A 25,585-nucleotide genomic window follows, 5' to 3' on the forward strand; every position below is an offset into this window, starting at 1 on the left:
TGAAAAGGTGAAAATGGAGTGATTTTTCCATTTTGTATAGAAATTAGTACAGGAAAGGTATTTTGCAATCATTTATATATACTGATTTAGTTTTATTGAAAATATTTAATTTTATGTCAAAAAAGGAAAAAACACCAAAAGTTGATTATAGAGATATGATTCTCTTTGATGAGTCATAGTTTTGAACAACTAGGAATTAAATCATTTCTTAATAAGGCTAATATCATTTATTTATTTTCCATTTTAATCCACTATAATTATTAAGAGGATCAAAGTTTGACTCCTACTTATTCTTGTCAAATGAAAGAAAATATTTGACTTTATATGAAATTTGATAGATTTTTTCATTCCCGGGTTTGAACTCGAGAATTTTGGTCAAAGTTGAAGGTGTTTCAACCATTTCATTACAATCTACGTTGATAGTCTTAAATAGTTTTTAAAATATATTATTGAGCAGTCTAGTCATTTAAGATGGTCAAATTTGATTACTTTTGTTTTCCTTCTAATATTTAAAAAATTATGATTGTTAAATTTAATGAGAACTGTGAGGGAAAAAAAGATTTTTAGGAAATTCATATTTAAAGTGTAATATTTGCTAATTTTGGTCTATTTATGGTGTAATTCAAATTAATAAAATATCAATACGAATACTGAAATTAGATGAGGAACAAGAAATTAAAATTGTAACATTTTTCAATTCTTGATTAATTACATGCATCAATGTCAAAGGACAAAGTATTTGCACTAGTATCAAAAGTTAATCCTACACCTTGAAGTTGATTATTTTTTAATATCGCGATATCGCTTTTCCACCATATAAAAGCCAGGCAATAATGCCCGCGATAGTGCACAACAACTCGATTTAGTGCTAGAAGCAACATTGTACTCCGATTTATACTTCTCTATCGTTAATAAAGACCTTATAAAGGTCAAGATAATAAAGTGTAGGGAACCTATAATTTGGTAATATTTTTGTTGATGTTGCTCTTGGCCATATGGTTTTATGAAAATTAATAGTTGACCCCTCTCTTGAATAAAAACTTGGTAGGCACATAGAAAATAAGTTCGCTCAAAATTGAGATGGTAAAGAATATGCACCCACCTTTTGTGGGCCCACACTACGTCCAAGGCCAACAATTCCAGAATACGTACCACTAAAATTTTGTTGACCCGTTTGATCTCTAGCACATCCAAATGTAACCCTAACGGGTCGATGGTCTAGAACAAACATTAATCACATCATTTTCCAAAATACCTCTTGTTCTAGATCCATCAGTATAATTTAAATCGTAGATACACTCATGACTAATTTGATCACAATGTAAAGTTGGATCCCTAATCATGCAACTTGAAGGTCTTCAAAAGCAATGTTTTGGATGTAGTAGAATAATACAAAGGTTATTTTTGTTTGTAACACTTATTTGCATCACATGGTCCACATTGCCACCAAATTAGTAAATCACTACCACTATCTATTAGTAAGAAACTTCTGACTTCGTTACTGCCAAGTAAAAAAGATGCTACATACTCACCATTCGCATAGTAAGTACCTGTTGTTTTTGGGACCTTTTCACGAATCTTATTACATACTCATGCAACTTGTTGTTGAATGAAGGTTGACTTTCTACCTTCTTTAATGTTGTTATCGTCTTTAAACATTGAAGCTAAATAACTTGAGTCCGGAGCCAAAAGGGCAAAAAAAATTGCCAAAAATTCCAAAAAGGCACATCATATTTTTTTAAAATCAAATCGGCAAAATCACTCCTGCCGGAGCGATTTTCCTCTGACACATATTAATGTCGTGCACTCCGTTAAAATAAAATCGCTGTCAGGGCACCGATTTTTGTCCAATTTTTTTTCACTAAAATCACTGGCACAACAGCGATTTTTTAACTCTAATTATTTTTCCTCCGACTAATATCGCTGCTATGGCAGCGTTTTCATAGAAAAAAAAATTAGCAGCATTTTTGTAAAAACTTTTTTTTGGAAAATCGTTGCCTTGGCAGCGTTTTCCTAAAATTTTATTTTATTTTTGAAAAAATATTCTTAATTTCTTTTTTTAAGTTTTATGAAAGAACAATTATTTTTAAAAAAAATTGCTGACAGGGAGTCTGATTCCACCCAAAAATTTGGACTCGACGTAGAAATCATCAAAATGAGGCACAAACTTTAATCGGTGTCGAATTAGGCTGCCTTTTCAGCGATTTTTGATAAAAAAAATTATTTTTTAATAAAAACGCTGCCTTGTTTGCAAAACGAAAAAAAAATTAAGAAAAACGATTTTTAAAAAAAAAATAACTAAAAAGCTGCCAAGGTAGCAATTTTCAGCCATTTGGCAGCTTTTTTATAAAAAATATATATATATCTTGACATCGCTGCCTTGGCAGCGATTTTGGGGAACTAGTTTTATTTTTTTTTAAATCGCTGCCTTGGCAGCGATTTCTGTAGAAATATTCTTTTATTTTATTTTATTTTTTGAAACTTCTGTCAACAAGTCATCATCTAAATTTTATTTTTTTAATCGCTGCCCGTGCAGCGTTTTTGCGATTTAAAAAAAATAAATAAAATCACTGCTATTACAGCGTTATTATAAAAGCAAATTTATTTATTTTTTTGGCGTTAATTATTTTTTTAAAATTGTTGCTGTTGCAGCATTATTATAAATTTTGTGGAAAAAAAAAAATTTAGAAATCGCTGCCTTGACAGTGCTTTTGGTGGAACTATTTGTTTAAAAAAAAAATATTTTGATTTATTTATTTTTAAATTTCTATCAACTAGTCAACATCTAATTTTTAGTGAAGAATTTTTTTTAAAAAAGGAAATCACTGCCAAGGCGGCGAAATTCCCCTTTGACTTTTTTTTAAAAAAAAATATCGCTTCTGACGCAGCAATATCATAAATAAAAATTGTCTTATATATTCATGATCATTATTTGAATTGGAGTGTGCCAGATTACAATATGGGAGAGCCTAGCCATGCTTCCATGCACTTGAATTCTTTTCAACCGGAACCAACTGATAGGTAAAAAATGTAATGTTTTCTTATTTATTAGAATTAAATTTTTTTAATATGCAATATATTTATATTATTATATTTTATAGGTGTGACCAACTTCAAGATGCAGTGAATTATTGTACACAAATTGTGAATAATAATATTATGGGTGATGAACGAGTGGGTGAGATGTATAGTGATGAACCTTTGGAGCATGAATTAACCGACAATGATGAAATGTATAAGGATGATGATGATAATGATGTGGATGATGCACCTAATGCACCAGTTGAAGATCAAAGTATTAATCATCATTCTACAGTGATTTCATACTTAGATCACATTGAAGAAAGTGCAGAAAATTTTATCTATACAAGAGATGATGGTTCTATCCGAACGGCACTTTGGAATCCGAACAATCCTAAATATATTTAATCAGGTTCGATTGTTGCAAACTAAATATTTTATAGTTATTTATTTATTTATTATTGATTAATTTAATTTGTATATACAACTAGGTATGTTATTTATGAATAAGGAGCAAATGAAATTTGCCGTAAGAGCATATAGTCTTGCAATAAAAAAAGAATTTCTTTGTGATCAATCCAAGAGTAAAAGTTGGAGAGTTATTTGCAAGCGTCATGAGTTGGGGTGTAATTGGATGATTCGCTTTAGAGAGATTTCAAGAGATATATGGAAGGCAGGTAAAATGATTGAACCGCATACTTGTCTTACATATAATTATAAGGAGGATCATTTCAATTTGAATAGTAACATGATTGCCACTTCATTGATACCATTTGTTATGCAAAATCCAGACATAAATATTAAGATGATCCGTGAAATCATCAAAGGAAAGCATCACTACACTCCTAGTTATAAAAAAGCACAAAAAGGTCGGAGAAAAGCATTTCAAATGGTTTATGGTGATTTTAAAGTTCATTTAAGCCATTACCTCGATACATGGTTGCACTACAATTATTCAATCCAGGCACTATTATTGAGTGGGAGCATCATTCTACAACAATGCAAGGTGAACAAATCTTTAAATTTCTTTTTTGGGCTTTTAAACAGAGCATTGATGGTTTCAAAAGTTGTAGGCCGGTCATTTCCATCGACGGCACACATCTTTATGGTTTGTATGATATGAAACTGTTAATTGCGGTTGGGATTTATGTCAATGGAAATATTTTTCCACTTGCATATGCTTTAGTTGCATGGAAGAGTTTTGAGTCTTGGTCGTGGTTTCTCAAGTTATTATGGACACATGTTATTTGTGAACGACAAGGAATTGGCCTCATTTCTGACCGTCATCAAGGAATCTTGCAATGTATTCAATCTTATGATTAATTGAGTCCACCCAACACATACCATAGATTTTGTGTTCGACACTTAAAAGCAAATTTTAATAAAAAATTTGTAAATAGTGAACTTGAGAAATTAATGTGGTTGGCTGCTACAGAGCACCAGAAGAAAAAGTTTGTGCAACGGATGCAACAAATTAAAATATTGTCTCCTGCAACATAAGAATGGTTAAATGAATTTCCTTTGGAAAAATGGACAATGTATAAGGATGGTGGTCGTAGATGGGGTGCCATGACGACAAATGTGTCTGAGTCATATAATGGTTTATTGAAAAAAGTTTGGGGGCTTCCTGTGACTGCCATGGTTCGAATGACATTCAAAACTCTTGTTGATCGTTTTGTCGAAAGAAACAACCTTGCAATCGCATTACTTCAAAGTAATATGTCGTGGCCTCTTACAATAGATAAAAAATTTAATGATTATTATCAAAAAGCTCAAAGGCACACAAATATGATGACGTACAACACTGGTGATGGAGTATTTGAAATTCTTACTTTTGCTCATGATGGTAAAGGTGGAAATGTCCACAAGGTTACTGCAAAAGGTAAGAAATGTTCTTGTGGAAAATAGAGAAATTATCATATGCCTTGCTCGCATGCTATTAAATTTTGTGGACTTCGCAAAATCGAGCCAAAGTCATATGTAAGTAAATTCTACAGTACAAAATATTACAAACAAACATACACTGAGACATTTACCCCAGTGGGTGATGAAATGTATTGGCCGCCAACTCTTTTTAATTTAATTGCAAATACTGAATATTTGCGAACATGTGGTATGCAAATAAGAAGCCGACTTAAGAATGATATGGATATAGCTCCGACTCGCATGGCCAGAAAATGCAGTGTTTGTAAGGAAACAGGTCACACAAAGGCACGATGTCCTACTCGATTTTAAATATATTGTCTATATTTTAAAGATGAATGTAATTTTTTTGTCTTGTTATTAATATTATAATATATCGTTTTTAAATACTTGTGTACATGAATTTAATCTATCTTGTTGCATTTTAATATATTGATTAAATTAATCTTTCAAGTAAATTAAAAAGTAAAAATATAATTTAATATTTTGTAAGTAACGACATTTATATTATAATTATATAATTGATTTGACCTAATTTAAAAAGTATTGATTTGACCTAACATAAAAGGTATTGATTTGACATAACTTAAAGGAAAAGAAACCTGCAAATGTTGAAAATAAAGAGGAGAATCTCACTGCGATGACAATAAATTTCAAACTCTTTGTTTAAATTTACATGAAACAACAAATTTCAACACACATAAAAATCTAATTTACTGCATAAAAATCTTTAGCCTTTCAAATAAAAATACATAAAAATTATTCTTCTGAGTTTTCCGAATCTTCTATGTCTTCATTTTCAGAATCTCTCTCATTTTGATAGTGACTACATGTTCCACATCTAGTTGATTTGTGTAGCCTAGATGTTCTTCGAGGTGGATTTTCTCTATCAAAAATTGAATGTTGTGAAACTTCAGCATTAAACCTTGGATCATGGGACACGGTTACCTCTAATATAATACAATACAATATAATAAAATAAATATGCACAAAAAATTAAGAAAAAATTATAAAATTTCTATGAAAAATTCAACCTTACATTTGAAAAATTCAACCTCCCACCAAATGGAGAATTATGTATAGGAAATTCACGCATACCATGCTGAATACCATATTGAGATCCGTTGAATTGCGCAAAACCAGATATCGAAACATGTGGAGTTACAAAACCAACTTTTTCTTGACTTGAAAAATTAGTATTAGTGTTAGAGGGGCCTGCAGAAAAATCAAGCGTGGGATAATAAGGCTCGGGAGTAACCACCAAATGTGTGTTATTATCAACCAAATTATCTCCATCAATCAAATGATGCTCCGCACGATTTCGACCACGACCTTCACCAGCGCTCCTTCTACCTCGACGTGCACTATCTCTAGGTGTTGTTTGTCGCGATCGGCAAGATACTTGTACTGGTAGTGGTTCATCGTATTGAGTAGGAGAATTGTAATTAGGAGAAAAGCTCAATTGCGTTCCCTGGAAGGCCGCATTCATTGACTCCATTGAAATACGAGCGACTTCCTCCGCATATTGTCCCATTTCATTAGATTGATTTTCATCATTTTCAATCATCCGAGCTCGACGATACTGCATTTCATGACCCCTAGCCTATAATGAATAAAAAAATATTAATAACAAAAAAATTGTTAAAGATCAATATAATAATTTAAAATTTACATAATATACATACTAATGCCTCATGTCTTTCTGCCATGTGTTGATACCCTTTCTGTACAACATATTGTGAATTTCCAATGAATATGCAGGAATGCCTCATGTACCAACGAAAGTAATCTGCTTGATCACTTACAAATGGAGGTCGAAATATACGATTTTGATGTTGTTCCCATAAATATTGTGTGTAGTTAAACGCATCTATATCCTCTTGTTTTATTTTGGATCGTTTATCACGCTTAAAATGATGTTCGGAAAACTGGGTACACGGTCCAGGAATATGTTGTAAATAACCAAACTGTCTCACAACACGATCAATCATGTGCCACTCACGATAAATTCCATAAATAAGTGGCACATTAAGTGGCACATGTGCCATCCAGACAGATTGTCCTGACCAACACCACTCAGGCAATCCATTAATAACATCTTCTGAATAAGGTTGCCAAATAAACTATAAAAAAAATGTAAGTAAGATAATTATTAAATTTTTTTGACAAAAAAATAAAAACAAATATGTACACTAACTAAAACAATCTTATGAAATATTTTTTTTGTACTATTATGTCATATAATATCTTATTTTGAGGACCTACCAAAAATCTACGTATATGTCATTATATTCACATGATTTTCTTGGATAGTGAGATATAAATGTGAATAGTTAAAAATTTAAATAAAATGGGATACAAATATGAATAGTTAAAAATACTAATAATATTTAAATACCTGATCATCAGTTAGATTATCTAGTACATCCCTAATCACACCGATTACAGTTCGTGCCTCATTTTGATGATTTCTACGTTGCGTCTATTTACGTGCAAGCGCAGTTAAAACCTCGAGTTGATTGGTCCTTAGAGATTTCGATAATGGTTGCAGGGGAATAATATGTTCCCATGCCCAAATCTACAATAAATAAAATTCAACATTTCTTAGAATACAATTAAAATTAAAAGTGCATATTACTAGTATATAAAAAATAATTAAAAAAAATGTATACCTGCACTAAAGAGAGAAATCCACAAACTTCATTTGATTGTTTCATTGATGCACGACATAAACAATTATACAAATATGATAATGCGGCTGCTCCCCATGCTTGTGTTGACATTACATTTAAATTTTTCATATCAATCAAAAGGTCTAAATTAAGCTTAATATTAGATTTATCTGGAAATATTGATCCACCACATAACGATAATAAATATAATCTAAACCTTTGTTGCACCTCACGCTCAGTTGAATGATCAGTAATATCATCTAAACCTTCAATATGCTCAATTAATTTATATGTTAACAATCTACTCACACCAGAAAAATAATCATAATCGGGTGACCATCCCGTTTATTCAAACATCATTTCTTGTCTACCAAAAACTCCTAAAGTATCAGCGCCATTTAAAATTATAGGACTACCATCTATTACCATTCCGAACAAAATTTCTACATCTTGTAAAGTTATGGTAGCCTCACCAGTTTGTATGTGAAAGGTATGCGTTTCTGGACGCCACCTTTCAATTAAAGCAGAAATTAATCCGTTCTCATACGGCACACATCCTACAACAAGAATTCCTTTAAATCTACAATTTTTAAAATACCGACGAATGCGAGGATGTAAAGGATGATATTTTATATGTTGCCAAAATTCAACATCACCGCAACGCATATATAAGCAAGAATTCTATTCCCTTAAGCTACCATTCCAAATTCCTTCGAAACGATAATGAACTTGAATTTTTAATACATCATACTCTATTGGACCAAGATATACGTACATATTTGATGGATGCATATTTATATACAAAATATAAAAATAAGTGTTAGTGTTAATATAATTATTTAAAGATGAATATATTCACAATACTATATAAAAGTTAAAAATTAATTAATTAAAAATAAAATAAGTCCAAACTTACCTTATGGAGGAAGACTTTTGAAAAAGTTTGAAAGGAGAGTTGAAAAATTATACTTGAAGTTTGAAGGGAGACTTCAACCAATTTATAAGAAAATTTTAAATGAAACACGTGAACTTTTTCTATTTTTTAGGCAAGCATCTGATTTGGATTTTTTTTAAAAATATGACATGTGAATGTTTGAACAATTAAAAAATAAGAAATTTGTAAGGAAATTTCGCAGTTAATTAGTGACAAAAAATAAATTTAATACGAATTAAAAAAAATATAATTGGCAGCGATATTTATAAAAAAAATTCCATCAAAATCGCTATAATATTTTTTAAAAAAGTTTCCACCAAAATCGCTGGCAGCGATTTCTAGAAAAAATAAAATTTCCACAAAATTTATAATAACGTTTAAAAAAAAAACATTAACGAAAATCGCTGCCAGAAAAATAAAATAAGTTTATTTTTATAAAAATGTTGCCATACCAGCAATTGTTATTTTTTTTTAAGAAAATCACAAAAACGCTGCAAGGGCAGCGATTTTTTTTTTTAAAACAAAATTGCAAAAACGCTGCATGGGCAGCGATTTAAAAAAAAATAAAAGAAATTTACCATCAGATGTTGATTAGTTGACAGAAATTTCAAAAAATAAAATAAAATAAAAGAATATTTCTACAAAAATCGTTGCCAAGGTAGCGAAATTTTTTTAAAAAAAATCTAGTTCCACCGAAATCGCTCAAGATATATATATTTATTTATTTTTATAAAAAAGTTGTCAAATGGCTGAAAATTGCTGCCTTGACAACTTTTTAGTTAAATTTTTTTCTTTTTTTTAAATTCGTTTCTCTTTATTTTTTATTTTTTTTTAAAATCGTTATTCGTTTTGAAAACAAGGCAGTGTTTTTATTAAAAAATAATTTTTTTAACAAAAATCATTGAAAAGGCAGCCTAATTCGACTCCGATTAAAGTTCGTGCCTTATTTTGATGATTTCTACGTCGAATTCAAATTTTTGGATGGAATTAGGCTCCCTGTCAGCAATTTTTTTTTTAAATATTGTTCTTTCATAAAACTTTAAAAAAAAATTAAGATAAGATTTTCGAAAAAAAAAATTAAGGAAAACGCTGCTAGGGCATCGATTTTCCAAAAAAAAGTTTTTACAAAAAAGCTGCCAAATTTTTTTTTCTATGAAAACGCTGCCATAGCAGCGATATTAGGTGGAGGAAAAAAATTAGAGTTAAAAAATCGCTGTTGTGCCAGCGATTTTAGTGGAAAAAAAAATTGGACAAAAATGGAGTACATGGCGTTAATATGTGTCAGAGGAAAATCGCTTCGGCAGGAGCGATTTTGCCATTTTGGTTTTAAAAAAATATGATGTGCCCTTTTGGAATTTTTGGCAATTTTTTTTGCCCTTTTGGCTCCGGACTCTAAATAACTTGCTCTAGCATGAGATCGAGCAAGTCTACTTTCAAACAATGAGTCATAGTCCTTGAAGTTTGATTTTTCAAATATATCACGATGGTAGATGGCAAAAGTATAGGATGACATTGGAGGATCCAGAAGCTTAGTTGGATCAAGAGACATAAATCTTTCTTTAGCTTGCTTAATATAAGTGGAGTTAAGGGGTGAAATATATTTTTCATTGCAAGAAATTGCAAACAAAATTGAGAAAATTGTTGATATCAAAAGGTGAATATGGAGGAGATTTTCCATTGGTAAAGAAAATTTGGTTTGAATATGTTCACTACTTCTTTTATTTATTTATCTATATATAAAAATTATAATAATGATTTAGATTTCTAGGGAACTTTATGTCCAACAAAAATAAAAAGGAAAAACATCAGAATTATTAATTAATTAATTATAGAGATTTGATTAATGGTCATTGAGAAGTAATAGTGTGAACAACTAAGAAAGGGATTAATTAGTGCTCTCAAGAAAGCCAATATTTAATTATTTTCCTTTTCTGAAATTGTTAAGAGGATCAGTATTTGGCACCTCTTGATTTTGTCAAATGAATGAATATTTTGAAGGAAAAAATATTTCCTAAAATAAAACATGAAATATGATCTATAAAACTTAGGAATATTATTTGTGTAGCTTCACAATTCACATTTTTTTATTAAGAAACAACAAATTAAAGTAAGAATATATTGGTCAATTAAGAGTGTGTTTGATATGAAAGGAAAAGTTCAATTGGTCAAACTTTTGTAAATTTTTTTATTTTTTTTTGGAAATGTGTTTCTTAAAAATGACGAAAATGATTTTCCTATCTATGAGAAGTATAGAAAAAAAGTTTCTCTAATTATTTTTTTTGCAGTTGAAGTTGCGGTGAAGGCTTCAGCTTGGCTCCCAAACCCATGCCATTTTCTTTCTTCTTTTTCATTTTTTTAGTAACAAAATAAATCAAAAGTAGGACCTCGGCTCACTTCAGTTGCAAAGACTTTCTCCTTAGGTCAGTGCTTCTTTCCGCCGATTAAATCTGTAGAATCCAACCTTAAAGGTAAACTCTATGAATCCTATAAGAAGAGAGGTTGTCAGCCAACATTCAATATAGATGATCTCCTCCCTCATAGCCCCATCCCCACCACTCCACACCCTACCCCCCCCCCCCCCCCAACTCCACTTCCCATAATATTTAATTTATCTCAATTGTATACAAATATTTTGAAAATAGTATTTAGATATACATACCGAACTTTTAAAAAAAAATAACTTAATTTCCTGGAAAACATTTTTTTTTGTACCAAACACCTACTAAATTTACCTCTAAACCTATCAAAAGACAGTCGTACAAGCACCAAATCATTTGACATCAACTAAATTTACACAATCAATACGTGAAACTTAAACTCTTAAATTGTTTTATTCAAAAATGAGTTATGCAAAAATTAACAATATGAGAATCATAATATAGAAATTAGTATTATAAGTAGACTATTTGTAATGCGCCGGGAGTCGAACCCCGGTCTATTGCTTGGAAGGCAATTATCCTAACCGTTGGACCACAAACGCACATCGATAGATAGCATATGATATAATTTTTCAAATAAACGCACATCGATAGATAGCACATGATATAATTTTTCAAATAGGGAAAAAGGTTTGATATATCTCTTTACTTTTCTATTTAGAGTTGATATACCCCTCGTTATAAAAATGGTTCATATATACTCCTATTGTTATACAAATGGCTCACATATACCCATTTCCTCTAACGGAAGTGAAAAAATTAATTTTAATTATTTGTTCAAAAACTTAATATTTATTAGACGTTGTCATTACTGATATTAATCGACATTAAGAAAATAATTGGTTCAATCGTAAATGTCAATTATCATGTATAAAATTTGAATAGGTTCGATTTGTATAATTATTAAGGAAATTATCTATTAAGTATATCGAGTTGTTTTTATCGACCTTAATCATTCAATCTCTCTCTTTTTTTAAAAAAATAAAAAATATTATGCTTGACTTGCTTAATTTTCATTTTGGACTTTTCAAAAGGAGAAGACTGAAGTACTACATTATTGAATGAGTTGTCTTAGCTAGTGGCCAAGTCATTTTAATTCATTAACTCTAGCTAATTGATTATATGACCAAGTCAAGATAAAGAGTCCATACACCATTTATTATTGATATAATCCATCCGCCCTCGAATACTTGTCATGTTTTATTTTTCGAGTGTCAGTTTAACTAATTTAGAGTTGAAGTGTTTGAAAGCTACACATAAAGTAATATTAAATGCAATAATATATATCAAAGTTTATATAATTTGATTATGTAAAATAGATGACAAGTAATTTGAACAAGAGAGTAATTGTTATAACAACATTTATCCCAACACAATACATAAAAAGAAAAAGAAAAAAGAGAGCAAAATCCAAATGCATCAAGCACTATTAATAAAATGATATACAAATTATATATAACCATCTGATATCTGAAATTCACTCCATCGATTATTGAGGATTTGTGCAGCATAAGTCTCCTTTTAAAGGAAAATGCTCGATACGATCCTAAATAAGGATGTCTTCATTCTCAGAACTTGAATCAAAATGTTATGACAAATTCCCTCTTTTATACTTTGCTATACTCAAAACTCCCATCCAATTCAACTTCCTCTTCTCCATGGTTCTTCTTGCAATGAGAGTATAACACAGTATATGCCACTAATAACAATAAATTAAACAAAGAAGAAATAATAACCAGAAATATAGACATAAGTATCTGGTTAATTACCCCTTTATTAGGTTTATTAATCTTCAAATAACATAGGTACAATAATGATGAAATTATAGAAAATAAAATATTTAACATAAATCCTTTTAATCTATTCCCCTTAATGAGTCTTCCAGCTTTTTCTATGGCTTTAATTCCATAACAGTCTTCTTCAATTACTGAAATAACTAAAGCCAATATCCAAACAATTGATAAATATAGAAAAAATATGAAAGAAATTATTCCAACAAAAATTCCTATAGAGAAAAGGAAAATATTGCTAGAGGAAATTGAAATAGGACATAATAAAAATAAAACAATAAAAAAATAACCAATACTTAACATGTTTGTGTATAATCTAGTTATAAATGCATATTTAAACGCCTTTGAGATTTTTAAAACAAATTCTTTGAGAGAAATATTGATATTAGATGATAATATAATTGTTGCAATTGTGTATAGAAAAGAGATTAAAGATAGACTAACAAGAATTGCAACATATACAATTAGAAAATTTCTAAAATCCTCTTTAATAGCAGCAATAATTTCCATGATTTTAAAGGTATCATCAATTGAAGTAGACAAAATTGATGTCTTTAAAATAATATCATGGAACAAGAATTTAAGTTCAAAATTCAAGATTGATAAAAGGATAGAGGAAAATAGAATCTGAAGAAAACATGTTAAGGCAAGTAATTTTCTATTTCTTGGAATTAATTGAAGGGACTCTTTGAGAATTGAGAGAAACCCAAAAATATGATAAAACTCCATTAATAATTTTATGAGTCTATTCTTTTTGTTTGGATTCAACAATAGAATGATGAGCTTTCTATTTATATTGCTTCTATGTTTGATTGGTGAGATATTAAAATGTGTAAGATATTTAATTTATTGGTATCATAAAACTCCATTCAAGTTTATTTAAATAGTAAAAATATTAATTTTGATGGGCCCGGGCCTTGACTAATGGGCTAAAGTGTAGGTCCTTAGAATTAGGCTTCTGTCTGTCTTTGTTTTGTTGTCAATTTGGCCCATGTGCACTTTGTCCTTTAGGATTTCTCTTTAAGGCCCCTTGATTTCTCTTTTCCATTCCTTTTTAGCTTTACAACTTTTTTTAATTGGGAATAAAACAATAATAATTAGTATTATGATGATAACAACAATAGTTAATAGTAGCAATAATAATGAAGATGTTAATGGTAATAGATTACATTACCGATAAATAAGAAAATAATAATTACGAAAAATGAAGCTAAAGTCAAAATAAAGAAAGAAAAGAAAAACATAATTTAAAAAAGATATTTAAAAGTTAATATCTACACATACGACCTATTTCGAGACACACTACAACTTTAATATAAGTATCATTTCGAAATTATTTATTTACCACAACTCTAGGGTAAATTTAATCATATAATTGTCTATTTTTAAAAGCCTAATACTTTAAAACAACTAAATTGGAGTTTTACTTGTAGAGTTTCATGTATATATAATGGAGGTTCCAAACTACAAGGATTTCATTGCAAAAAATATATATTACTTCTTAAGAAATATCTTTAGTATTGTCCTTTTTTTGACTTTTCAAAAGTTCTCCACTTGCCCAAAAAAGGTTCACAAAAATAATAATTGTAAATTTAGTGGCTGAAATAATGGTAAATCTTTCATGACTAGAATGACAGTTATTGTACCCCTCATCAAGTTAATTGAGTAGGTAATTTTCCAAATGAAAGAGTTAGTATAAGTTTGAAATTTTTATATACTTTTTTTTTATCGAACTTGTTATATAGAGTTTGTTTAGTATAATTTACTTCTTTAATATAATTTTTTGGCGCGAATTTTTTCTTTACTTTATTATTTAGAACCTTTTTTTTCGTACGAACAAAAAAATATTGGGAACTATTAAATAAAAATGTATGATTTACAACTTAAATTTCTGTTATTATTTGTAATTAAAAAATTATTCTATTTTCGCACAAAATATAATTAAGAAGAGAAATCAACATGTCCTCATTATAACAACTCAAGCTTAACTAACTAGTTGAGGAATTGGTCCCATTGATTTATATGTCCTAAATTGAGTTTAAATTCAGTGTACTGATAGAATATATTTTTTCTATATTTTCAGTTTATGTGATAATAATTTTTACTAGCAGTGTTGCTATCCAGGATAGAACATACAACCTCAAGCAATTTTTTCAAACTCGTAATCATTATACTAAATCTTCAATTTGTATTAAGAAGTGTCAACACTTGTATATATATTTATTAAATCAAATTTTGACCTATATATACAAATTACAATATAATTTTTCGACGAATGGTGTTGTTGCCCTAGGTAGCTCTGCGCCTGTGTATTTGACCAATAAGAGATAATAATTGTCATTTTCGTTCAATTTAAAATTTATTTTATGAAGTATATGCATGCACTTGTATAAATTTGAAGTTTTACAATACGTGACAAATTGAAGACAATTAAATTTGCATAGAATTTTAAACAATACACACTTTGAAAAAAATAAAATAAAATACACACACTTCATAATTAAGAAAAATAATTGAAATTCAATTTTTTCTTAATGATATTCTTGAATTTCGAGCTATGAAAAGTGAATGAAAACTCTTTATTACTGAGTCATATATTATTCCCATACATACTTAAAGTAGACATGACTAACTTTTTATCATGAGAGAATATGATTCTCTTAAAAGAATTTAGAACCAAAAATATTTGGAACAAAATCCAATAAAAATGGTTAAAAAATTTTAATTTTTTTTTTTTTTTTTTGAAGTCATTTTGAAATTCTTACTTTTCTTCTGAAACAACGTAGGACATGTTCTAAAGACAACACAAGAGTGACACGTCTAAAGGCACAATACAAAAGGTACCTAAGTTTATACTCTTATCACTTTGAACTTGCAATTTAAGAATTAAGAAATTTCGATCATTATATGAGGAGACGAAAATATACAACTTATGTATTTATTTGAATTTGTATCTTCAGCTTAAACGATTGAACTTGATACAATATTAAAATATTCAATAGATAAGTATACATACATTTCTCTTTCAAGTAAAAAGAAAACTTGGCTTTTGTCTTCATCATTAAAATCCACCGCTCAATCAATCTTCTAAAGCTGAAATGAGTAGATTCAATGTTCTGATTTTTGTCTGCAAAACAGTTATACCTTATATCTCGAAATCGATAAACTAAATGAACTGTGACAGAATTTTGAACTCTCGAATTCAGTATCCGACTTATTTACGTCGTAAATACAAATCCTACATCTTATACTAACTACAACAATACTACATACAAATAATATATTTTTTTTAGACTAAACTAATCTCACTATCTCTATCACTTTTTATGGAATCTCTCCTTGTTAGATCAAAGTAAAAAACAGTTGTAACAACAAAGCTCCATTGAACCATCAAAGCATACAAAAAAATCCAAACCATATTATCCCACAACAAGTTAATCACAACCGTTGATTCAACCCTCTTGAAATCCGAACCGTCCATCGTCATCGACATTTCCATCGTGCCACGAACCAAACCCGAAAACAAGACAAACAACCCGGACAAAACCCACCCGCATACCCGTTTCCCCTCCATCAAAACCGAACCGACCCGAATCGCATCAAACCCGTACATTCCTTCGTTAACCGATACCACGAGGGCCAAGCTCGTAACCGCCATCATATGGAGCTCCAAACCCGACCCGATAACCTCAACAACCACCCGAACAAACGGGCGGGTCTCGAGAAACGCCACGAGCATCCCGGGCACAATGGTACACGCTAGCATGATCACGTAAACGCACATCGTAGTAACCCCGACCCGTATCCAAACGGCTTTGACTGCAGTAATAGCCGTTAGGATAGTCGGTTTTCCGTTGGAACATACGGAAAACGCGACATTTACTGCGGTGACGGCGGTAAAAAAGGAGAGTAAAAAAGTAGGAAAGAGAAATAGAATTTTCAAAAATAGCAAAGACTTAGCTTCTTCATTTGCATCTTCTAATAGTTGTTTGGACTCAACATGTATAGATGAAAATAATGATATTTCTTCAAGATGTTGAATTCTATTTTTTAAAGGGAAAGTGAGGAAGGATAATAAGAAGAGAATAAAAGAGAGTGGAAATGAAAGGAAAAAGAAAATTAAAAATGAAATTTTTTTGGTGGAAAATAGAGAAATTTTGAAGGAATTGATGATAATTTTAGCAAGAAGAAATATATTATTTGGTTCTTGAGAAATATGGTCGGAATTTTCTCCGGTAGGCATTTTTATTTTATTTTGTTTGGATTTTTTAAAATTTATTTTGGTAGGTTTTTTTGGAGGTTATAAGATTTGAAAAAGAAAGATGGAAGTGGATTGTGGACCTATTATATAGTGTAATAATTTGACCATTGGCTTTTTGGAATTGTGGAAATATAGTATGAGTATCTTCTCTCGCTTTCTCTCTCTCTCTCTCTCTCTCTCTCTCTCTTTTTTACTCCCTCCGTCCCTTTTTAGTTGTCCACTTTAGAAATGGCACACAGATAAAGGCAACAATGATTAGCACAGTGAAGTTACAATTTTACCCTTATGACAACTTTTCACTTCAAAATTACAACCACTTATTTGAATTCAAGTGAAATAAATTGGAGGGAAACAACATACACTTTTACAATTTTCAAAAAGTGTAAATAAGGGTATAATAGGAAAAAATTTGTTGTCCTTTCTTGATTTGTCAAAATGAACAACTAAATAGGGACAACTAAAAAAAGAAATATGGACAAGTAAATAGGGACGGAGGGAGTAGAAAATATAATTACCTAAATTGACATGGAGTTGACAGTGTTGACTATTGTGGTCTTAGGTTTAATTATTCATTTTTTAAATGATAAGATTTCTACTGTTTTAATTTTATATGATATTGTCTGATTTGATATAGAGTTTTAAGAGAGATTTCTGAGACTTGTGGTCTAAAATAAGTTATACATGTTTATATGGTTATAAATTATCTTATTCAGAGTAAAAAAAAACATTTCAAAGTTAAATTGTCACTAAATATAAAAATATATTATTTATTTTTTTGGAACTGACAAAAAAAAGTGTGTCAGGATTGATGGAGTAATATTTGGTATACGGAAAATGTTAACTCAATTAGTTAATTTTGGAGAATATTTTGATAAATAGTTGATGTTATAAGTAAAGTAAGAAACATAAACACTTGATAATTTAGATAAGAAACTAAAAAAAATGATACTTAATTTTTTGAAAAAAGAATTTTATTTTACCCCTCAAATTTTTATTATATTTTAAAAGAGATAAATGATAAATATCAAATATTCTTATATTCAAATTACAAAATGGTTTTATGATGTATGCAAAAAAAAATAATCAAAATACAATATATTGTGGACAAGAGGGAAGATGTGAAAACCATCCATTTAGATATTTCCAAATTAAACTTGTGAAATAAATAACATGTTAATATCATTGGATCACGTTTGTCTCTTTTGCTTTAATAGTAGTGTCTCTTTTTTCTATAGTGACTTTTAACTTTGGAGCATAGTTTAACCAGAATTCTTGGGTTCCAGATATGTCTATCTTTAATAAAAAAAAAATTATTATGTGTAATAATCTAGTAAATGATATTTATAGTTTTCTGGATGCAGAATTATTATTTTTTGTGGAGTTTATATATAATAAAATAAAAATTTAGAATTATCTAACTTGTTTATTAGTTAAGTTTATGATTGTTTAAAAATAAATCGGATCGACTCTATTTAAACTTAAATTTTGTGGGTCCATTCGTAAGAATCTAGTATAAGATACTCATAGTTTCGTAGGGGCAGCGTCTCTTTTTTGGAGTTTATGGGTCACTAAACAAGTCTCCAGGATCATCTTGTTTTTTCTTTTGTATTAAGTCTATGAATTTTTTTCTAAGCTTTTTATGAGCGTTAGCCAATGAATATTTTGTAGCTATACATGTCCAAAATCTTTTTATTCCAAATTTTGTAGGATCATCCATAATTAAGTAATGAATGATATTCATAGCTCGTATAGAATTCACAATATTTTTTTAACGTTTACAGGTTAGGAAATAGAAATTTAATTTTTTTCTTAATTTTTCGTGATTATTCACCTATGAATATTTTGTAAATACACCAATTTTTGTAGAATCATCCGTAATAACCTAAAATCGTGTTCTATAACCTCTAGATTCTATTTTTTAAAATGACATGAATCATCTAAAGGCTAAGAATATGATTTACCAGATCATTAAGGGTAATGCTAAACAAATTGGATAAAAAAGAGGTGTTGAGTAATATTTTAAAAAATTAATAAACAAGCACACATGAAACATTAAGAAAATTCTAAATTCCTGTTTTATGACCTCTAAATGCTATAAAAATTGCATGTATGTATCATGTAGATGTTATGAATATGGGTTAAGTCATTGTGGATGATCCTAAAAAATATTTGGGCTAAACACTGATGTCAATGATATATTCAAAATTTCATGGACTAATACACAAAAAAAATTAACATCCTAAATTGGTATTTTGTGACCGCTAATTGCTACTCCCTCTGTCCTAATTTACGTGACTCACTTTTCATTTTAGTCAATCTAAAAAAGAATAACACATTTCTATATTTAGTAGCAATTTAATTTTAATGTTCATTTTATCTTTAATAAAATGATTTAAAGCTACATAAATAACTATGACCTATTTTAGACCACAAGTTTTAAAAATCCCTTTTAAAAAAATATTTTGTGTCAAGTCAAAATAACCCACACAAATTGAAATAAAGAAAGTGTAAAAAGTAATGTGGATCATATAGATGTATATGGTTTAGCGGATCATTACAGATGATCCTAAAATAATAATTGGGTTAAACAAAGTCACTCAGTAATTTTTTAAAAAAATTAATGGACTAACACCAAAAAAAAGACCATATGATTCACCTGACTATTATAGATGATACTAAAATATATTTATAAAAAGGGGGGTTTTTTGGGGGGAGGGAGGGGAAACATCCTGTATTCCTATTTTATGTAAAACAAAAAATATGGCGTGAATCACGTAGAGGCTATGGATATGATTCACCAGGTCACTGCAGATGATCCTAAAAGAAATTAGACGGAAGAGAGCTGATCAGTAATATTAAAAAAAATTATGAAAGTATGCTAAATTTGGGAGGACCTCATTAAGGGGAAAAAGTGGGACTATATGCAATATTTCCCCAACTCATTACGGAGGACCTCATTTAGTTTTTTCAGAAAAAAAATTTGGGTGCGCCAAGGCACCAGATCCATGGGTTAATACATACGAAAAATCAAGAAAGTCGGCTAATTCCTAAAAGTTAGCTTGTAAATGCAAAAATATGCCTTAAAATGATTGGACTATACAAAATCCTTCCCCAACTCATTACGGAGGTCCTCATAAAAAAAGACTTGGGTGCTCCAAGATGTCAGTTCATGGGATAATACACACGAAAAACAAAGAAAGTCCGCTAATTCCTAAAATTTAGCTCGTAACTGTGAAAATATATGCCTTAAAAATAATGGGACAGTCAAAAGCTTAATACTTTCTAAACCATCAAAGACAGTCACCTATAATAATCAGTCTATTTATGCGGACATAATTACAGAGAGAAATTCAACTCCACGTGTCCGCTGAACAATTGGAAGTAGCAAGAGGAGTAATTCTCTAAAAATGCATAGATTTTGGAAGATCCAACACAACCGATGATATTATTGAAAAGTCCGAGCGACATAGGCCATATTGCTATTATACTCACAGCTATTGCCCAAAGAAGATGTTCAGACACTACCAAATGCCAGGACTTAGAAAAAACAGATAACAATAAACTGCACGGCCAAAAATAAGAAGCAAACTCGCAGGAATTGCACGTAGAAACTAAGCTGATACAAAACGATATGAAAATTCATTCACGCTCGTTGATCAAAAAGCTTGAACAGTTAAATGTTCATTTCTCCCACTAAACATTTGTACAACAGAGATGCATTACTCAATTAAGAGACACTATGCATTACAAAGTTACACATTCAAGGAAAAGTGCGAAACTCATTCATGTACAATACACAGTTTTTAAGGCAAAAATTTATGTTTTGCAACCCGCTAGAATGGGTACGCATTTATATTTATACATATGATCATCTCCAAATCATTTATTTGGGAAGAAACTACACTAAAAGAAAACTACAGTTCATGTTGTTTTACGCAGTGAAATTCACATCAGAAGTCATTGATGCAAACCTCCATAAGTTCATCTTTGCACTTCCAGTCCATCATTCTCCTCTTGATGTCAGCAGATCTTTTGCTCCTCCAACTTGTACTACTTTGTGTCCTGTTTTGTGATTTCTTGGTTCAATTCCTAGAGTAAATCAAAATGTTTCAATCAACTAGACATTCCATTTAGATAACAAAACAAAACACAAATAACAACAAAAAATCCAGTGTAATTCCACATGTGGGGTATGAGGAGGGTAGAGTGTATGCGGGCCTTACTCCTACCTTGAGAAAGTAGAGAGACTATTTTCAATAGACCTTCATTTGAACGGTCGATGAAAAGGAGGCAGCAGAAACAACAATGAAATAAGGTAGTAATAGAAATCTAAAGATAAAGAAAAACAACAAAAAGAAGAACACTAATACTCTGAGAATTGAAAGAAATGCATTCGCCTGCCTACTAACCTTCTACCCTAATCTTCGACCATCACACCCTCCTATCAAGGGTCATGTCCTCGTTCAGCTGAAAATGCATCATATAATCACCTCACCCATACTTCTTAGACCTACCTCTACTCGGCCTCAGACCCACAATGGCCGACATCTCACACCTCCTAACCAGGAGGTCCGCACATCTCATCTTCACATAATCTCAAAACACAAATACTTGCAGAGAAAAGCATGTGCAAAATTCTTCTTCCTAATAAGATGGTGTTCAGGTAGCTTGCATACACCTCGACTATTCCACTCGAAACATGCTTACTCCCCACAACAGACAAAGATACTAGGTATCTCTGCGTAGTATGTCTAAAACTCTTATGACACATATTTTTCATTTATAGCTCTATTATGACACTCTCAGAGGTAAACACGACATACCATTTGCGATGAAGGTACTACCTAAGTGATAATGATAATAACAAAATTTACCTCCATCAATGAAACATCATCTACTTCTAACTAGCCATGTTGCTCAACCTATCCAAAAATGCTTTCACACTCATGTCGGTTCCTCTAAATGACATTTTTTAAGAGTCCGAGCAACATTGTTAGCTAGTGCATTCATGGTACTCAAATCTTTCCATCCAAACTTATTGTAATGTATATGCAAATCCTTTGCACTAAGTTACATCTTTCAAGAATCCGAGCAACATTGCTAACTAATGCATACATGGTACTCAAATCTTTCAAACCAATCCTATGGAATATGGATAGAGTATCCTACCAGAGCAAGCACACACTATACTATGTACAACTACGATAATAAATCAATTGCTCAAGTGAGATGATTCTTTTTCCCAGCCAATGAATAAAAAACACTACATGATTTCTTCCCACCATGGACAGAATTACCGATTCCAATCAGTCAGAGGTACGCACAAGATGGCACGGTTATCAAACAAGGTTCATCCACAAAATTGTCTAACTTAATTGAACAAATTCAAACAATTTCATCATATACTTAGCTACTATCATCATTTAGCCAATAATGTCATTGCTAATCAACTAAAATGACCATACATTACAATGCTCAACATAAACAAAGCATCAAAAAAAGATAAAAAAGGGATTTTTTTTCAACAACTTACAACCACAAAATGCAGAACTTTCAGGAAAAAAGCAGCTACCCTGAAACACCAACAGCCCACCATCTCTTCCAATCTTCATCACTGATAACAGAACCCGAATTTCCCGAATCTACCCGAACCCGAATCCGACAAATCGGGCAATTCAGAACCCTCATAAGCCAAGAATCCACACATTTCACATGAAAAAGGTGTCCACAATCAGGCAATTTCCTACAAAATTCTCCATCCTTAAATCCCTCCAAGCAAATCGCACAATCCCTAACAGATTGCTGTGACACACAATAACTAACACAAGGCAGATCAAACGATGATGTTTGGTTCGCCGGAAATCGATGATGGTGGCGACGGCGATGACGGCGGTGGAAGGCGGTGGAGGTGATTAAGAAGTGGAGGAGTACAAGCGCGGCGAAACCAAGGAAAAGAAGGAAAATTAAGAAAAGGGAAAGGAATAAAGCCATGATTACGCATTTTATGAAAAGGGAAATCAACTTTTTCGGTTTAGTTTCTTGATTTTGAATCGGAATTGGCATGGATTTGGACGTTTTTTCAAGATTTCACAGATTTGGGTGTTTTCAAGAATTGGGAAGAATGAAAGATTTTTGTGTGAGAAACAGAGAGAGAGAGAGAGAGAGATGAGCAAAGTTCAATCGGATCAGCTATGGTTTGTCGGTTTGTTGGGAAGAAGGGATGAGGAGAGATGCTAAGGGGATATACCACTAATAATGGCCCATAGTTTATGATATACGAGTTCAAATCGTGAAAACAGTATGAAAATATAACATAATGTTATAATGTTGGATATATTATAGCATGCTAATTATAATATTATAAGCTTCGAGTGAATATGATATATGCGGATTTGACATCTATTATTGTAGAGAAAAAATATTGTTTTTGATAAATTCTCCATTCAAAAGAATGTAATCGATGAAAGGAAGTAAGAAGGAAAAAGAGATAATAAAATAGCAATGTACAAAATAAGTGTAACAATTGATATTACTATTTATTGAAGAAAAATTAATTGTGTGATACATGAATCATACTACAAGAAATACAACAACATTCAATTGTCTATTGATCTTCTATTTTTGAAATTTTTATCTAATTAATGTTATGTCTTCAGTCAGCTGAATTGTATCATATTATATCTAATCACTTTCACCTCACCCCTAAGTTCTTTTTCGATCTACCTTTACCTCTTCTAACTCTTATTACAGTCAACTTCTCACACCTCCTTATTGACGGATCTTCGCACCTCTTCTTCACATATTTAAATCAATTCATTTCTCTCTTTTCTTTCCACACAAAAATCAATTCTATCTTATTTCATATAACTTCATTTTAATCACGTCTCTCTTATATTACTCATACATTTATCTAAGTATCTCTTATCTTTAGTTTGGCTAATATTATATTTGATATCATTTCTATCTCAATTTATTTTGAACATTAATTTAGTAGAGCATCAATTGGTAAAGGTATAGTCTTTTGTATTAGTTTATTTGATGTATTTGGTTGTTTGTTTTATTTTGAAAAGAATAACCTATTTGTTTTATTTTATTAATGAGAAAAAAATTTAATACAAAAATACTATAGTATACTTTGTTATACATTCTTTTTATAGTTAGAACAAAGAGAAGTTTCATTGTTTATTTTTTAAAATCAAAGTGAGGCAAAGTCAGAAATTTTAGTAAAGATATTTAAGATTTAACATATACTTATTAAAAGTCGTTTGTGATTTATATATTTCATATAATTTTTTATATATATTATATAATTTTTCTATAAAGAATGATGTTCAACTGATGATCCTTCAGGGTACATACGTCATTGACTTTGAGAGTATTATTTTGATGTAACCAAAAGTATAAAATAAATATATTTGAACCTTTTCTTCTAGAAGTATATAATTTTGATATGTCTAGTGCACTCCACTCACTTCACATTTGGAGTTTCGTAAATGAGAAAGTCAAATATAAGATGATTTACTAAATAATCCAAACTATAATGAGGGATAAAAATATTTATTTCAGCTACCGCAGGAATATCAAAATGTTTGACTAATAATCAAAATTCTTATTAACTTGCCATATCTCAAGTAATAATTAATAACTAATTAACAAAATCTTCTTAACATTTTGCCATATTTTTGCCAATGACACCTATAAAAAGGTGGTGATTATTTCCAATAAATATTAGATTTAGAAAAAGAAATGGCAATTCCTAAAAGTATTTTTCTTCTCATTATTTGTGTAGTGGCAACTTTGTTCTCCATAGCTTTGGGTTTACCAGGGACAGCCTATTATACCAATGATCAATATCCTTGTAAGTTTAATTTATTTAAATTCTATTAGACAAAAACAAAAAATATTATCGCTGACTAATATAACTAATTTGGTATTGAGGCGTAATTGTTTAATTATTGTTATTGTAGCATCAGAATGTTCAGTACCCACTCCACCAGGTAGCCTTATAGCACGGATCGCGTACCTAGGAAGTACTATTACATGTGGAGACTCATTAAATGTCACATGTATCGGTAACTCGCCACCTTGCACTGACAAGAGTGTTGTAGTAAAAGTTGTTGATCATTGCTCTACATGTCGCGATGTAACCATGGTTCTCACTCAAGAAGCTATTTCAGTCATCGCTAATCCTATCACTGTCAAGGAAGTTATTAACATCAACTACAAAAAGTAAGAAATATAACATAAAATTTAATTAAAATATTTAATTTTATTTTATACTAAATGTATTGTTACGATGATTGTCAGGATTTAATTATGAGAGGGCATCAAAGATATATGGCGCATGGAATGAAGTATATGTACAACTTAATATATGTACTTCATGAAAGATATACAAATATTATTGAGTAATCATATGAGTATTTGTTTAAAAAGTATATGCTTCTTGTGTTTTCTAATTTGAAACAATTAAATAGTTGATTAATTCCTATATATCTGGCCTTCTGTAAACTTTTACACATAATTTTATACTAATGGGTTTATAA

The 25,585-nt window shown here is 30.3% G+C and overlaps 6 protein-coding genes, 1 long non-coding RNA gene and 2 pseudogenes across 8 annotated transcripts in view; 3 read left to right on the top strand and 6 right to left on the bottom strand.

Annotated features, from left to right (window-relative positions):
- Positions 1-10,477, bottom strand: part of LOC125824548 (uncharacterized) — an 83,041-nt gene extending 72,564 nt beyond the window's left edge. The window contains exon 1 of the mRNA XM_049503951.1: positions 10,472-10,477. The gene's annotated coding sequence lies outside the window, so the exon portion shown is untranslated. The remainder of the gene's footprint in view (positions 1-10,471) is intronic.
- Positions 1-25,585, top strand: part of LOC125824507 (xylose isomerase) — a 470,700-nt gene that overhangs the window by 439,369 nt on the left and 5,746 nt on the right. The gene's annotated exons all lie outside the window — the stretch shown is intronic.
- LOC125824659 (uncharacterized) lies at positions 4,438-5,256 on the top strand (annotated as a pseudogene).
- On the bottom strand, positions 5,963-6,965 carry LOC125824528 (uncharacterized). Its single transcript, XM_049503927.1, has 2 exons — positions 6,630-6,965; positions 5,963-6,547 (listed from the first exon to the last, which is right to left on the bottom strand). The coding sequence occupies exons 1-2, from the start codon at positions 6,933-6,935 to the stop codon at positions 5,963-5,965; spliced, it is 891 nt and encodes a 296-aa protein (XP_049359884.1). The 5' UTR covers positions 6,936-6,965.
- LOC125824660 (protein MAIN-LIKE 2-like) lies at positions 7,325-10,099 on the bottom strand (annotated as a pseudogene).
- LOC125824525 (uncharacterized) lies at positions 12,256-13,507 on the bottom strand. Its single transcript, XM_049503924.1, has one exon. The coding sequence runs from the start codon at positions 13,505-13,507 to the stop codon at positions 12,596-12,598; it is 912 nt and encodes a 303-aa protein (XP_049359881.1). The 3' UTR covers positions 12,256-12,595.
- LOC125824523 (uncharacterized) lies at positions 16,007-17,039 on the bottom strand. Its single transcript, XM_049503918.1, has one exon. The coding sequence runs from the start codon at positions 17,019-17,021 to the stop codon at positions 16,068-16,070; it is 954 nt and encodes a 317-aa protein (XP_049359875.1). The 5' UTR covers positions 17,022-17,039; the 3' UTR covers positions 16,007-16,067.
- Positions 20,699-23,240, bottom strand: LOC125824566 (uncharacterized). Its single transcript, XR_007442774.1, has 2 exons — positions 22,573-23,240; positions 20,699-21,128 (listed from the first exon to the last, which is right to left on the bottom strand). It is a non-coding gene; the product is annotated as an uncharacterized LOC125824566 (long non-coding RNA).
- On the top strand, positions 24,786-25,272 carry LOC125824661 (putative EG45-like domain containing protein 1). The gene is made up of 2 exons (XM_049504057.1): positions 24,786-24,897; positions 25,007-25,272. The coding sequence occupies exons 1-2, from the start codon at positions 24,786-24,788 to the stop codon at positions 25,270-25,272; spliced, it is 378 nt and encodes a 125-aa protein (XP_049360014.1).

Source organism: Solanum verrucosum, unplaced genomic scaffold, assembly GCF_900185275.1.
Source record: "Solanum verrucosum unplaced genomic scaffold, falcon-dt-bn FXZP01000022.1, whole genome shotgun sequence".
NCBI lineage: Eukaryota > Viridiplantae > Streptophyta > Magnoliopsida > Solanales > Solanaceae > Solanum > Solanum verrucosum.